General features: G+C 36.0%; 1 protein-coding gene across 1 annotated transcript in view; it reads right to left on the bottom strand.

The window, feature by feature from the left end:
- The window catches only part of CNTN5 (contactin 5), a 227,958-nt gene that overhangs the window by 9,862 nt on the left and 200,895 nt on the right, over nucleotides 1–17,201 (bottom strand). Inside the window, exons 17-19 of the mRNA XM_042838727.1 lie at nucleotides 14,461–14,531; nucleotides 11,419–11,653; nucleotides 3,427–3,536 (exon numbers count right to left, since the gene is read on the bottom strand). Of these exons, the coding sequence (XP_042694661.1) occupies nucleotides 3,427–3,536; nucleotides 11,419–11,653; nucleotides 14,461–14,531 (416 nt within the window). The remainder of the gene's footprint in view (nucleotides 1–3,426; nucleotides 3,537–11,418; nucleotides 11,654–14,460; nucleotides 14,532–17,201) is intronic.

Here is a 17,201-nt window from a genome sequence, read left to right on the forward strand (position 1 = left end):
AAATTAACTCTATCCTCAAATATAAGCAACAGCCTCAAAAGAAAGCTCTAATTCCTTCATGGAGAAAGACAGAAAGAAGCAGGGATATATTTTTTATGTTTCATTTTTGTGTTGTGTGAACTATAGATACTTTGCTTGAAATATTTACTCTGTAGTCTTCACGCTAGAATCCTAGTGTAATGCTAGTGTATAGCACTAGCAGTGAGGAGAAAAAGTGTTAATATAGTTCAATGTTAATGACTGCAATATCAAAAACAACCTTCATATTCATTCTTAAGAAGTCAGTGACGGCAGTTGAGCAATTAAGTGCTATTGTTGGCATTGGAACATGCTGCACTCCGTGGGTCTAAATACATTCCAGGACAGGAAGATCACCTCTGATATGAAGAGTCCACTGTTCTGTCCGTCAGAGTCATCTATTATTAGGACTCATCAGTAGAGCTAAGGAAACTGATTTGTAGCAGGTAAGTAATGAAAGCGAAACACATTCAAGTTATGAAAGAATAAATTTCTAGAGAAAATATTTTCATCTGAAAAAGAAAATGTCTGTTTTTATTTTAAAATGATGTAAGACAAACCTCACAGAACATTTTGAGAATCAATGTGATCGATGGAATGAGGATAAGGTAAAAATAGTAGGTGTAATTTAAAGATGCCAAGATCCCTGAGAGGGAGTAAAAAAAAAGTCAACTTTCTAAAGAGAGAAAGACAAGGTGCAGTGAGTAAGTTATTTCAAAGGATAAAAGCCTGGCCTGGAAATTGAAGACAGAGGTTAGTAACAAGTGCAACACTTCAGTGTGGACAGAGACAATATTTGTAAGGTGAAAATAATCTCTATTGGATACAATTTTGTTCTCCTTATACATAGTAGTCCTAAAGGTAAATGGTCAGGTATCATTTTTACTGCAAGAAGCAAGCTATACACAAATAGTAAAAATACTTTTAACATAAAAGAGCAACAGGGCTAAAGCACAGTGAGAGAGAAATGACAGAGTTTGCAGAGTTCAGCATGGAAGTGTATGTAGGGAAGAAACTCAGGTAAGTAATAGACCTGGGGTTCTTCTTGTGGTCACAGCCTGAATAAATTGTAAAGGAATATCTAAGCACCAGGAATCTACAGCAAATCATGCAGGAAAAAGAGTAAAGTAACTGCATTTAAACTGTGCAGTAAATGGGCTGTACTAGACATGGCTGTCCAGCCCAAGGCTGGGTGTCTGGTGGCTCTGGTGGAGTACATTTTTACTCTCAAAGACCATTGGTGACGGTTGCCTGATCCCAGCTCTTTGACCAGATAAGCTGCTGAGGGTACATACTGTGTTAGTGTGTTAGTGTGCTATTGGATTACAAGACTCAAACATAGCTCAGAGACTGTTACAACTAAACTGGAGAGACTGAATTGTAGAGGAGAATGTGAATCAGCATACTTCTCTGTCAGGAGTCCTTTTGTCGTTACCTGAGAAGGACTGAGGAGAATGAGTGACATTGTTTCCTCATGGGAAGTGTGGCAGGATCAAATGGTGTCATCACAACTCAGAGTAAAACTGGGACCTCCTAAGAATGGGCTAAGTCTGATCTGATCTATTGATTGGTAACCCTGTCCATGGCAGTGGAATGGAGCTTGATGATTGTTAAGATCCCTTTCAACCTAAGCCTTTCTGTGATTCTATAAAGTCTCTTTGCATCATGACAGGATCCTCTTAAGGACTGGAGAGCAAATCTGCCCCAGTTCTTCACTGGCCAACAGAACATGGAACAACAGCAAGAGTTTCTCTTTTCAGTATTAAAGTATGATATTCAGTATTAAAGTATGATATTGTTGCTGGAGTTGTGTACTTATGATAGAACTATAACACTTCTGCAGAAATTTTCTGAGGACTCAATACAGTAGTGTTTGCATGATGTAAGCTTTTGGATCATGGCTTACATGACAAGGACTCAAAGAGTCATTGAAGAAGATGCAAGAAATAAGTACTTATTACTGAAACCAGATGCCCATGCCTCATTCAGAAATCTTTTAGTTCGTTTACTTAATTCATATCTGATTTGGACAAAGGAAATTAAGATATATATAGTAAAGTGAGGGCTACTTTAAAGTGTAATGCTTTCAGAGGCTATCTTTCTTCACAATTTCAAATGCCATATATGCAGGCTGCAAGGACAAATAAGAGTTCTGAATTATTTTTTTACAGAATCTTTGAACTTGGAACATCATTTTAATTTGAACATAAGGCAGAGATGAACACAAACCCGCATTTCTTAGTCAATATTAGAGCTATCATGCATTTGCCAAAGGTTAATAACAAGAACATGAAGGATATGAAAAGTTTTAGCTCAGAGTTTTCCTTGAAAATAAATTTTCAGGACTTGCTGGAGGAAAAAAATATATTTTTTCAAGATTTAAAATAAAAATAAACATTACACAGGAGATAAGTTTAAGAAGCTATATTAAATTCTGGCAACTTGTATTACAAAATATTCAAGCTGCATGCTCTGTGAGAGTAAACACATTATTCAGTGATATTAATAATGTTAATTGCTGTACTGTAACTTATATTCAGATTCAACTTGTCAGTCTTTGAGTATCCATTACATTAGCATCTGCCTCAAATCTACTTCTTTACTGTCTTTTCTTTGCTACTGCAGACAAGAAAGAAAGCATCAGCACTCTTAAAATGACTAAAGTGCAGGTGAGATAACCTGCACTGCCAAATCAGTAAATTGAGTCAAGCTGGGTTATTTCTCAAGCAGCAGCATAGCCGAACCACAAGTTTAGGATGGATCACGGTGGCCCCAAACGACAGGTTTTAGTCCTAGTTTCAATCTGTTCCTGGAAAATTGGAATGTAAGCTGGATCCAAAGATACAACAGGATCCAGAGGACCAAGATGGTCCAATGCCAATGCTGGTTTCAACTCCCAGGTCACAGAGGGCTGTTTCCAAGCCCCCCCTTTGTTTGTTGACAGTGCTGCTGCTGCTTCCCCTCCTGCCATCCAACCTTCTGTGATCTGCCCAGCAGATGTCCCCCGGCCACTGCTGGATGAGAGCACAGGGATGGCAGAGACTGATTTTCTGTATATTGGCTGCTCTCAGTAAATAATAACAAGTTTGAACTGGTCACTTGGAGTTGGAAACAGTCAATACCTAATCTTCCCCAGCCTGTGAAAGAGGCATGCTGGGTCACTTGTGGTTCTTTCAGCTCTTTTTGAAGTGTCAAAGAGATGTTATGGGAACTGGTGTCAAACAGTTTTCAAGCACACATAAATAAAAGATGTGCCAGTACTACAGCTGTGACCATTGTTCTGCAGCTAGTTATGTGTATGCTAAAATGAGTATATTTTCTGTTGAAGCTTAACTACTCCACACGTTAACAGAATGCAATGCTAGCAAAAGCAACAAGACTACTCATTATGATATTCTGTGTTCGTACCTCAAATCCCTGTGGTCTTCCTAGACTTTCTTTAATATGTTTCCACGCAACAAGAATCTCTGATACAGACAAACTCGTAGCTTTGACATCGATAGGAGCAGCAGTGGGTTCTGTATTAAGAAAAATTGAAACAATAAACCTCCACTGTAACAACTTGTATTTATCAAAAACACTCCATCTGAAACTGTCATTTGCTTCCTTTATTCTACCTTAATACTCACAAGAAGGTATGACACTTATGAGGAACATGAAAAACTGAACAAGATAAAGAGATTATTATTGCTGTACTTCTTTATTTGTGTCATGCTACATCAATATCTTATCGTTGATGATGGGTGCAGTAAACTGTGACAGGATCCCTTATGATTTTTTTGAAAATCTTTTATGTTTGTAAATGACCTCCTTCCTCCCCCCACTTTTCATCCTACTTTATCAGCTTTGCTTCAGACATAAATGGAGCATTCATTCTCTTCCTAGCTTTTGAGTGCCTTTTTTCCAGCTCAGATTGAATGATACCTAACTATGGTGCTCAGTCATTCCTATCAAGTATTTGCTCTTCGAGGTCCTAGAATTGTTCCTCTCATTATCTGTGTTGTTACCATTGGCCTTAAGTCTGTGCTACCTGTAGGACGCTGTGTAGTCCTGGCTTTTTGATGGTCTGGACCAGAGGACCTGTAAGTCTAGGGTGGTCATCCCTGCCCTCTCTCTGGGGTGAGCATCCTTTAATGCAGCAGGGGTATGGAAAAGGTTCACACCAATGGCTTAGGGCTGCCCAATTTGGTTGCCATAGTAAAGTTTTACTTTGCACTTTGAAATAAGTAAGTACTTCATGGAGGTCCAGCTTCCTTTGGTGGCTGGATAATTATCTGGGTAAATGCATAGACAGCTTTGCTGAATATGCTTTGAACCATAGCAAAATTTTGTATCCTCATTTAGTGCACTGGGAGAATGTCCGAAAATATTCATGTATTAATCCAAGACTTGAGCTAAAGAAGTCATTTGGATTTTCTTCTTTACTACCTAAATGTTATTGAAAGGTTGCCCAAGACAAGGTATGGAGATAAGGCTTGAACTCTGTACTAGCTTCTCTCCAATTTTCTAGTGAAGTTCCCTTGCTCAGCAAAAAGGTTTGTATTCCTCTGTACTAGAAGAGTCTGCAATTTCTTCTTTGGCCTAATGTTCCTCATTACATTTCTAATGTGTTGATCTGATCTTGAAGGGCAGGCAGAGGTCCTGGCTTTTATGTTATGGGGAGGCACATCAAAGAACTTTGTAAATAATGTGTTTTGGAGGATCATCTAACAAGGCTACAGAAGAGGAAATTCCTTATGGAACAGCCTGAGTTAAAATTATATATTTTTCTCACTGATCAAACTGCCTCAGCAAAATGTTTAGCTACTCTCCTTTCTCCGATCACGTTGCAAGAATTGTTCTGGCACTGCTGCCCTATACATTTTCTTTGATATGAATTGTACATATTTTTCATCCCTTTTGATGTCAGATTTTTAACGTTTGCATTTCTTTTTGATCTTCTTTTTTATTTACTTCTAAAGAAAAGAAGCATTTCTGATGCAATTCAAAACAGCATTCATCTAGAATGAGACTTACTAATAAATATTATATATGTATGAAACTTTTCAGGTAAAAAAAAAAAAAGGGAAAAAAGCACTAAAAATATCTAAGAATAAATAAAATGATCTTCTGAATTTAATACTGAAAGAAATATGCTATAAAGAAATGTATTCCTCATAATACGATTTTCTGTTCCATAGTTACATCCTGCTTTCTGTTTTATGCACTACTAAGATTTGTGCAGCAAAAGCTGTTTTCTAGTTTTTGTATTATTGAAGCAATTACCTTTTTGTCAGAAAAGATTGCAGTGGGATACGTAATTTGTGATGTACACAAAATGTTGGTTGGCAGCCTTTACACTTTCTATAAATGCAGAAACCATTTCCTCTTCATAGCATTCACTAAGGGTTGTTATGTATTGCTCGGAGTAGGAAGGCTGAATATTTCCTGATATTTTTAAAAATTGTTTTGAACAAATGAAGTAGAAATATTTATTTATTTTTTTTTTTAATGTGAAGAAAATGTGTTTCTTACATATCCAGAAATTATTCACTGTAGTTTCACTGATATTATACATTAAGAATCTAAGTGTTCAGCAAAAAACCAGAAATTATATATTTAGGAATAAGGTATGTTATGACTGTTTGAAAGTTTATGGAGATGAAATAGCATTTAATACGGATTCAGATAGGATGAGGATCATATAATTTCTGGTGATATAATACACATTATGTGGTTCAGTCCAATGTCATGCTTTATTCTGTGTGTCTAAAACTAATGATAAGTTTGATAGGTTCATTGGTTTTCCCATTATGGTCACTGATGCTATGATTTTATTCTGTTCTAAATATCCTGTCATTATACTAAATCTATTGGTATCTTCCTGAGATCATGCTGACAGAAAAAAAAAGGCAAATATCTTTAACGATTCCTAAAATACACCTCGATCAAATTAAAGATGAAGCTTGGAAATTTCTCAAAAGGCTGTGTGCAATGTCTAAAAAAACACAGTCCTATGTGCTATAATCACTCTGTAAGGAAACATATTTAATCTGCTGCACTTTGGGTTGACCATAATAAAGCAAAGCAAGGAATTACAGAAATTGTATTGATCTGACATTCAGAGAGGGAACCTTGAATTTCAGTACTGGCAGACAGGAAAATGAATAGTTGGTTACTGGGTCTCTACTTCTCAGAAGAAACCAATCCATTTTTTTCTGAAATGTTCATCCTTGAAGATTTCCATGTGATCTAACAAAAACAAATAAAAAAGCAGAACCAAAACAGAATTCAAGGAATTCTTGTATTTTTCTTTAATTCTTCTGTGGAATGAAACCTCAGTCAGGACCCTTTATTCAGTCACATGATATGCATTTACTTCTCATTTTGACTCCAGAAGAAAACTTTATACACTTCCCTAAATTCAGGATCTGAACTTTCATTTTAAGTTATAAATATCATTCCAAGTAATTGAATATAGTTAAGATTTTAGGACTTCAGCAAAGAGCCTTGACAGATCATTCCTCTCTGTGGAAGAAAAATAAAACACACACACAAACGAGATTTATGGAAAAGGAAAATGAAAGGAGGAAAAAAGGAGGAGTCCCTCTTTTGTTATCCTGTAGGTAAAGAAAGTGGAATTATTTCAACAGGATCTTCCAAATCAGAGCACCTCCAGCTTTCATTCCTGAGAAAAGCCAAGAGATGTTATGCTCAGTTCCACCCCAAAGACTGATGGATGCATGTCCCTAGATGGGCTATTCCACCAGATCTATGATGGCATGCCAGCCTGCAGGTTAACACTGCATCCAGCATCTTGTGCTACAAGGGAAAAGGGAAAAGGGTGTTGGCAGAAGAGAAAACACAAAACCAGAGATGTGAGTTTAAAAAGCTGATAACCAAAACAACAAAAATCAGATGACTGGTCTGATCTCTTGAACTTCTGAATTTTTTTCTATATCCACATTTTCTCTGAACAGTCTTTCCATGGGACGTTAAAGGAGAGATAAACCAGAAGGGAAGGGTATGAACTATCAGTGAAGCAGTGATCAGGCCTGCAGTGCTGAGATCTGGCCTGGCCCTCCTATGTTTATCAGTGCTGAAGAACCCATACTTATGTGGCAGAGCTTCTGAAGACTATTTCTGTAATGCCACTCTCACATGAACATTGTTCCCAGTATTCCTATTTCCATGGCTCTCCTTTCTCCATGGAATACCATAAGGAATGAATGAGTCTAGAGCATTGCTTGTATACCAGTAGCATCAAAGGAATTTTTAATAAACTCTTACATATCAGGATTAGAATTTCATCTCCAACATTCCAATGAAGACAGCTCAAGCCAAATTCCAATTGATCAGCTCACAGAAGCAGAAAATGATCTACTGTAGTGTACAGCTAATGTTACAACTTAATAATTTTCAGGTTCACCTAAACTCCAAGGAGCTCAGCTTTCATTATGAAAATTATTTCTTCTAGATTAAAAAAAAAAAACCAAACAGGTTTCAATTTCCATTTTGTAATGGTAGGGCTTGTTTCTTTTCTCATTACATACATTTTCATGTTGTTTGCGTTCCTCTTACCTATGTTCTGCAATTCACATTTTTCCTATTATTCAGATCTTTCCCTGCATTAAAAGAGTATCACAAACTTGTAATAACAGCGGTATCATAATCATGCTCTTCTGCTAGCATTTGAAATACTAAATAATAAGATCTGAGATTAAACTTAAAGAAAGTCTGCCAGTAGCCTTCCAGCTCTATATTTTCCTTTCAGTACTTTTGTACTGAAGGAAAGGAATGATGTTTTACATCATTCTCCTAATCAGTTTCTTAATGTATTTATAGCTTTTGTATCGTCTTATGCTTTTTCCAACCTTTTTCCTTTTTTTTTCTTCACCAAGGGAGTGGTGAAGTGCTTGAGTAGGATACCCTGAAAGGATGTGGATGCTCCGTCCCCGGAGGTGTTCAACGTCAGGTTGGATAGGCAGCCTGGTCTAGTATTAGATATAGAGGTTGGTGGCCTTTCCTGTGGCAAGGGGTTGAAGCTTGATGATCCTTGAGGTCCCTTTCAACCCAAGCCATTCTATGATTCTATGATTCTATGAACCCAAGAACTATTTCACATCATGTTAATGTTTCTTCTGTAATCCATATAATCTGAAATCCACTTTTTTTTTTTTTTTTAATTCAAATTAATGCCTCATTTGTGTTTCACATGATCTTTCTTTTTTATTCTGTAATGTATACCATTTTCCTTTTATATCCACTTTTAAAATTACTCTTCTGTCTTTATTTGATGTGAAGCTTACAATATATTGTGGTTATGCTTTTGCAAATGTGGTGGAAACATTACTTTTTAATGTGCATATATAGAAATAATTTTCTTGATAATAATTTATTTTTTGCAACTTTTCATTACTTTGGGAGGGAAAATATCTTTGAGCATATTAAAAGGTCTGATTATCAATGGTAGTCATGAATAGAAAAAACAGATTAAATTTCATTATTTAATTTCATTATTGGTACATGTTGATGTTAAAGTCTGAATTGCTTAAATTACAAAAAGGCTGAGTTTCTAAGAAATTGACAGTACTGAAGTTTTTCATTACAGATGTAAAAATGGGTATATTTTCACATTCGTATTAGCCATTCTCCTTATATAATCTTATTTATGCAAAGTGAATGGTACAATCCTCGATTCCTTGATTTCTTTAATATTAATGTATTATTTATTTCTTTTTTTCTGGTTTATTAAATTTGAAAAAATAATCTCACTTCACTTTTTGGCAAAACTGTTCTTATCCCTTTCATTACTTCTATTACACTACAGGGAAAATAAGTTCATCAAGTCCATCAGAGTAACACCACTAAGTTCACCGCTACAGTCCAAGCATAACATACATGTTTTACTTAATCTGAATATCCTTTAGTGGGCACACCTCTAAATCCTCTGACGTAGTGTACTGCCATGTAAATGTACGTTTTCTTGCTGTATTAATTTCAGATAGATTTTACAGATTTTAGATTTGACTTAGAGACATTCCAAAACATTTTCATTTCCTCTCTCATTTTTACGGCTGCAACTTATTGACCAGCTTCCTGCTATTTAATGACTAGATCTATTGTTATTTGTTAAGATTAACTTTTCTACAGGGTCTTAATTATTTACCAAAACAAGACTATAATAACATTATTTCTTCTCAGTAGAGTCAGTAAATAATCTACTAATTATCACAGACAGAATAAGGTAATTAGTGATATTTAGTATCCAAAGTACTCAGTGCTGCTAAATTTTCTCGTAAATAACAGTGTCATGCAGAATTTATCTAAAATTAGAAAGGTGTAATTAGAAAGGCACAATTTGGAGCTACCACAAAACCAAGCTCAGTTCCAGGTCCATTGTAATTCAGCGCTACAGTTTCCGAAGGGTTTGGATATTGCACAAAGCAATATGAAAAATATGAAATTTTTAAATAACACAATCATCACTATCAGTTTCACAGTATCATTTACCACTGAGAAAAATGTAAAAATGTCATATATACACTGGGCAAATGTTACATTTTAAAATGGAATTGTTTTTGTAACAGTACGAATATCCGATACTACTGATTCAAACATTGGATCAGAAATAGACTGTTGGAAGTTTTAGCAAAAACAGCAATCCCAACCTTTATAATAACTAGAACGCTGGTTGGCAGTCACTCCAATACAACTCTCTCCTTCAACATCACACCTTCAATAGTTGTAGAATCATAGAATCCCTAGAGTTGGAAGGGGCTTCTGAAAGTCATCTAGCTCAGATCCCCTTCAATGAACAGCGGCATCCATAGCCAGATCAGGTTGCTCAGAGCTTAGTCCAGTCTGGTCTTGAGTGTCTTCAGGGTCGGGACATCCACCACATCTCTAGGCAACTTCTGCTAGTGCCTCACCAACCTTATTGTAGAAGTCTTTTTCCTTATATCCAACCTACTTTATTTTGAAGCCATCACAGGTCCTATCACCATAGACCCTGCTAAAGATTCTGTCCCCTTCTTTCCTGTAGGTCACCTCTAGATACCGAAAAGCCACTCTCAGGTCTACCTGGAGCCTTTTCTTCTCCATGCTGAACAGTCCTAGCATCCCACAGCTTGGTGTCATCAGCAAACTTGCTGTGCATGCAATTGACCCAACTATCAGTATTAATGATGGAGATATTGAAGAGTATTGGTACCAGCACTGACCCCTGTAGGCCAACACTTGTCATAAATCTCCACCCAGACATTGAGCCATTGACCACCACTCTCTGGATTTGATTCTGCAGCCTGTTCTTCATGCATCGAAAATTCCACTCATCAAATCCATATCTTTCCAATTTGTAGAGAAGGATGTTGTAGGGTACTGTGTCAAAGGCCTGACTGAAGTCCAGATAAATGACATCAGTGGCTCTTTCCTGTTCCACTGATGCAGTTAAACATAATGTTTAATGTTTTTCTTCACATGGAAAACCATTATCTTGACACTTCAGCTTTCTAGTCTAGTCTGGTTTCTTCTAGTCTCCACTGGTACCTTACTGATTTTATTCTCTTAACAGTAGACAGTGGAGTAAATCTTAAGGAGAGAACTACTAAAAAAAACAGGAGAGTACGACTACCAGCAATAAAACTTCTCACAGTATTTCCATGGAAAACATTTACTTATCTTTTTTGTGAATGGTAATTTACATATGCTGATTTCTATCAGTACAGAACAATTTCTTTGACTAGCACAAATAAGTCTTTTCTCAGAGAATATTTTGAGAGTTATATCCAGTTCATTTCATAGCGATTTTCCTGAAATATTTTTCATTTTTATTTCTGAAGTGTTCATATAATTTTAAATATTGAATATTTACACATTAAAATAGATGCTTAATTATTTATACAAACAAACTAATAAAGATAGAAAACAAAAGAAAAATTAAATAAAAATAAGAATAAATTTGCATTCCATGCACCTCTAGTGTTTATTATGTAGGAAATGAATATACACAGGTGCAGTTGTTAAGTCTTTGAACAGTTGTCCAATTAGCAAATCAAAAGGCATTGTGACCCTAACATACATTAGAAAATATCAGTCTTTTTCTGCTCATCTTTTTTTTAGAGCAACTCAGCTTACAGTTAAGAATAAAGACATCATGCTAGAGATGAAGCTTCATTAAAACAAACACATATGTTTCTGTCATGACTGGTGCGGATTCCTAAACTTTGTCACTTGCTTTCCGGATAATATTGGCAAGTTAGTTTACCTGCTTCTCTGCAAAACAAGATTAATACTACTTTACTGCACAGAATTTTGACATCTGTTATTGAAAAAAGCATAAGAATAATAGGACACAGTATATAAAAATAGCTTAATATAGATAAAAATATACAATTTAATTTTACAGCATTTTGAACTGACCTCCTTCAGCTGAGCAGATGACCACAATTGGGCTGAAGGGACCATCACCTTTGTTATTGTAAACACCAACTTTCACCTCAAAAGGAGTGAGAGGTGGAACACTTTCATCTCTATAGATAAACTTTGAGGCATCTGAAGATGTCACCATTTTTTCCTTCCAACCACGTGTTCCATTAGGTCTGAATGCTACAATATATCCAAATCCTTCTCCGTTCTGAAACTCTTCTGATACTGGCTACAAAATAAAATTCAGATAATGATTAGATGCGGTTTTACTAACTTAGAAAGCAATCATTCAGACTGACTATTACCTTGTGTCAGGGTGGCCTCTTGCAATTGCTTTATAGAATTTTAATTATCACACCTTAATACACAATTACTTCCAAATCAGAAGCCTGTAGGAGTGTTTCTTCGCTGAATGGCTTGTGTGCTGAGAAGGATATTTCTTTTATACTTTGCAGTTTCTGATTAATGCTTTAACCATTGATATATTAATGGAATAGTTCCTTCAAGTGGTCTTGCTAGAAGTGTAGACCAACATATTTTTGTAAGAGTTCCTATGACATGATATAAGTGACACTTATTACAGTTCAAGTTAGCAGTTTAATTCTGGTGTTCAATTAGAGGCTTAGGATATAATGTAATAAACCTAGTAGTCCTTACTCTCAAACAAAAAGTCTTGATGAAAAAAAAATCTTTCCTTATTTCATAGGATCTCTGAAATTAACCACTTAAATTGGGACACAACTGTCATAAGCAGACAGTTGAGAAAAAGATTTATCTGTTGAGAGACTGAGCATTGTAAAAGCTGTATCTTAAGTGTCCAGTTCAAGAAATTGAATTTTTTATACTAACTTACCTCCTAAATTTGTTATAAAATCATGGTTGGCATTAGATTATGTTTAACAGATGTCAGTATATTAACCCTTGGGAAATGCCAAAGAGGGTGCCTAAAATTTCGTATCTTGAAGTGTCCATCTAAGATTTGGATGAACATATAAATCAGAGCAGAGACACAGGAGACACAGAATCATCTTCAATCCACTTTGTATTTGAATGCCTCATCACTAGGCAACTCACTTGCAGAACCCATTTTCTATCCAGCTTTCTGAAACTGCACTACTTATCCAAGGAAAACACAAAATAAATAAATACATTGAAAAGATAAAAGGTAGGGTAGGCAAAAATACGACAGACTTTGTACCTAGTGAGTTAGAAAGGAGCAGCCTTGGAGCTCTTCATGATATTCATGGATTTGACAGTAGATTGTCACTAGACAAAATCAAATCAAATCCCTCAAAAAATGGAAATACAAGAGAAGTAGCAGAACCTCCGGATTCAAGTGCAAATGCTAAATGAATTATGTGAATTATGTGAATAAGCTGGGGCATTAAAACTTTATTTGAACCTGCTGAGTATAATTTGTTGTCCTAAGAAGATTATTCTTCCCTAATTCCCAGAAACCCATACAGCATTCCAATATTTCTTCAGATTTCAAAGTACTTTTTGAATTCCTATTGCCTAAGTAAGTCCAACAAAGAATTTTTTGCATCTTGTGAAAGTACACGTTAGTTGTACCGGAGCCATGTTAACTTGTACTGTGGCTGTGCCTTACAGAAATGCAGTGGCTAAACAAGAAAACACAGTAGTTTGTAGTGAATTGTTGATACCACTCAGAGTATTATCCAGTGTAAAAAGGTTAATCCTTATTTCTCACTGCATGATTTTGTGTTTTGCTCTATCATTTCTTGAAGAAATTGAGTGACTACCATTAGAATATCGTAGAATCACAGAATTGATTGAGTTGGAAGGGACTTCTGAAAGTAAAATAATCCAAATTAGAAACTTTAGAAATCTTTCAAGCTATTAAAATGTGTATATAGGCTCACTTCATGGTTTATGATTGACACACTTGAAATGTCATTTCATTATCTTAATTTGATTAATTACTTTACAGTTAAATTAATTTGATTATTACTTTAAGAGGTATGTGAAATGATAGTGTGCTGAAAGTATCAGCATTAGGAAGAACAAAAAGTGATGATGGAAACAACGAGCTCATTATAAACATTGGAGAAGGACTGACACCTTCTCCCCTATTGGCAATTTGCATCCCTTAGCTATAAAAGAATGCCTCTCCTCTTGATGCTTAGGGAACACTGTAAACACACTTTACATGAATACTACATGCTAATATATTACATAAGAGATTTCAGTGAGGCCAGTTTCATCAGATACAATTCCAGAGACCTGTGGTTTAGTTAGGGATTTTGCATAGTCTCCCTCGATTACTGCTGTTCATAGCCTGAAAATTGTAACCAAACTGAAATTAATGTTGTCTCACTTTAAGTAGTTTGTCAGAATCCTCTGTTTCTCTTATGCTTTTCATTGAAACTCTCTATCTTTATTAGATGGATTTTTTTAATAATATAAAATAAATTCGTATATATATTTACTCTGAAACTCTTTTGATGAATCTAGAAGTTTTGAAAACACCTCAAAAGTTTCTACTCTACTGTGTTATTTATGATCAGCAGAGAAAACAACTTCACTCATCCAATTACCTGTTGTCATGGTCATACATCTGCGTCGTACCTTGCATCAGAAATATCTTCTCAAAGTAAAAGTCTGCTTCAGGCCTTTAGATTTTATTTATGCAAAGTACTTAAAAAATGCATTCTTCCTTAATTCAAATGTAAACTTTAACATAGTAGAGATTCTTTATCTTCCTTTAGCAATTATTTCATCTATGTAGCATTCACTTACAATAAAAAAAAAAGAGATATCACTTGTACCTAAGAATCTGGAAGAAAAGACTGATGAATTAGGGCAACCTTGAAGCTGCCACTAAGGGAAGAAGATTCTCTGCAGTATCCTCAAACCACATTAAAGTGCAATTTAATTTAGAAACTTTAGAATGAACACAATTTTGTGTTTATATCTTGTCAATATTTACTGTAAGGAAACCCCAATACAGTACTGTTTACTTTGTCCCCAAAGAAGTAAACTTAAACAAGATCTTTAAACAGAAAACTCCCTTACCTCCCATGCTATTACTAATTCATGACGCCTTCCACTTCTGCCACTTACATTAGCTGGAGGTGTCTTTGGAACTGTGAGCAAAAAGGAAGAAAATCAGAAAGTCCAAGTTATTGAAGTTTTCCCTATAGTAATAAATTTCTGCAGAAGACATGAGGCTGTTAAATCAGAACAGAAAAAACATAAAACACTGTGGTAAAGTAATTTTGCTCATTTCATTTCATGGAATTCCACAATCAAGGGAATGATTATAAATGTGAACAAAACATAAACAGAAAAAGTATACTGCAATAAAAAGTCACTTAAGCACTGTTTCTTCTGCGGGTTAATTAAATTTTCAGTGTACGTATATAATCTGGGAGATAAAACAGAATTTGTCTTATTAGCATTTCTACTTTTTCTAAAAGCATTTCAAAAATCAAATACCAGGGAACCAGCCATTTTTCAGAGTTCAGGTAAAATTTTAGGAATTAATTAAAATATCTCTACTATATCCAAGGTGTTTAGTGATTTAGAATATTTTGGTTCTTTAAGATATATATTATTATGCCTTGTCAGGGACCCAGGGATAGCTTTTTGACCCAATCAGATAGTTTAGTTAGCTTTCTGAAACAGCCTTTATCCTTTCTTTCAAAATACTGGAAACTCTACAATTCATTCTTGAATATTCTTTAAAATTTAAGGCAAACTAAAGGTTATCAAAGTTAGTAAATCTTTAGAAATTTTAGTTATTCTATTGGAATTATATATATATTTTCTATTATTTAGTATATTTAATGAAGCTCCAAAATGATGAATGTCCTGAGTTCATTTACTGTGAGCATGCAGTGCTTGCATTCTTTATTTGATTAAATATGACATTTGATATAACCTCCCTATTTTCTTCCTTACAATAGTACATAGGGCATGGGTAGAACTGTTAATGCCTTATTGCATGCTATTGAGCTTATTTCTTGACTAACATGGTGCCTTTGAACTGTACAAAGAAAAATAGATTCAAACAAATGTACACCACTCTGTATCTCATGTTGAACATTAACAAGTTCAATGAAAGTGCAGTTGTTACTATATCCTGAAATTTCACATGGTACTTCAGAATTAATCTGAAGTTTTTACCTATGATCTCTCCTGTAAAGAACATAAACTGAGTTAATTATATAATTATAATTATATATAATTATTATAATTTTATCAGTTAAACAGAATATATAAACTATCATATCATCTCCAATGGAAAATATTTAAACTATGTTTAGCATCCGTTTGCTCTTTCTAAGACATTTCTGTTGCTGCTATAAAGATGAATGCAATGTTTGTGTAGATGCCATATTATTAGTAAGAAAAAATGCTGTACACCTTTGAAGTAACTAATGGACTTTTTAATACCCTCAGCAAGTTTGCCGACGACACCAAGCTGAGTGGTGCAGTTGATACGGTGGAAGGAAGGGATGCCATTCAGAGGGACCTCGACAGGCTGGAGGGCTGGGCTCAGGTGAACCTAATGAGGTTCAACACGGCAAAGTGCAAGGTTTTGCATTTGGGCCGGAAGAACCCCAGGCACCCGTACAGGCTGGGAGGAGTGGTCCGTGAGAGCAGCTCGGCAGAGAAGGACCTGGGGGTCCTGATGGACGAGAGACTGAACATGAGCCAGCAGTGCGCTCTGGCAGCTCGAAAGGCAAATGGGATCCTGGGCTCCATCAGGAGAGGGGTGGTCAGCAGGGACAGGGAGGTGATTGTCCCTCTCTACTCGGCTCTTGTGAGGCCCCATCTGGAGTACTGTGTCCAGGTGTGGAGCCCTCAGTACAAGAAAGACATTGAGATTTTGGAAAGGGTCCAGAGGAGGGCGACTGAGATGATCAGGGGGCTGGAGCACCTCCCCTATGAGGACAGGCTGAGGGAGTTGGGCTTGTTCAGCCTGGAGAAGAGAAGGCTGCGGGGTGACCTCATTGCAGCCTATCAATACCTGAAGGGAACCTACACCCAGGAGGGGAGTAAGCTCTTCAAAAGGGCTGACAACAGCAGGACTAGGGGAAATGGATCCAAGTTGAAGGAGGGAAGATTTAGATTGGATCTTAGGGGGAAGTTCTATACAAGGAGAGTGGTTAGGCCCTGGAACGGGCTGCCCAGGGAGGTTGTGGATGCCCCGTCCTTGGATGTGTTTAAGGCCAGGTTGGACAGGGTCCTGGGCAACCTGATCTGAATGTGTGTGTTTGGTGGCCCTGCTAGGCAGGGGGGTTGGAACTACATGATCCTTGAGGTCCCTTCCAACCCGGGTGATTCTGTGATTCTGTGATTCTGTGATTCTGTGACTTATTTAATGAGTATTGTCCTCTGTCTAGAGTTTTCCTGTTAAAAGCATTGCAGACTGAAGCCCTATTTAAATGAATAAATGTTAAAAGAATAAAACTGTCAAAACAATGGATTTCTTTTGCACCAAACTAAAATGTACATTCAAGCAGCAAAACTCTCAAATGAATAACCATTAAAAGAATAAATGTGTCAAAGGAATAAATTTCCTCTGCACTGCACCAAAGCAAATTATTTACAGTTAGGGGAGAACATTTTGAAATCAACGAAGAAAAGTATTAAAAGAACACATTTATGCTAGACCCTGAGGTTATGTATCATCAACCCTTTCAGCAACATCACAACAGTTTTATATCTGAATTTTCTCACTCAGAGCCAGTTTACTGCCATGCAATTAGTGACTTCCAAATCTTTACACTCTTAATTCTTGACACACA

Source organism: Centrocercus urophasianus, unplaced genomic scaffold (genome assembly GCF_019232065.1).
Source record: "Centrocercus urophasianus isolate 14NV4802_14NV808 unplaced genomic scaffold, USGS_Curo_1.0 seq_9, whole genome shotgun sequence".
Lineage (NCBI taxonomy): Eukaryota > Metazoa > Chordata > Aves > Galliformes > Phasianidae > Centrocercus > Centrocercus urophasianus.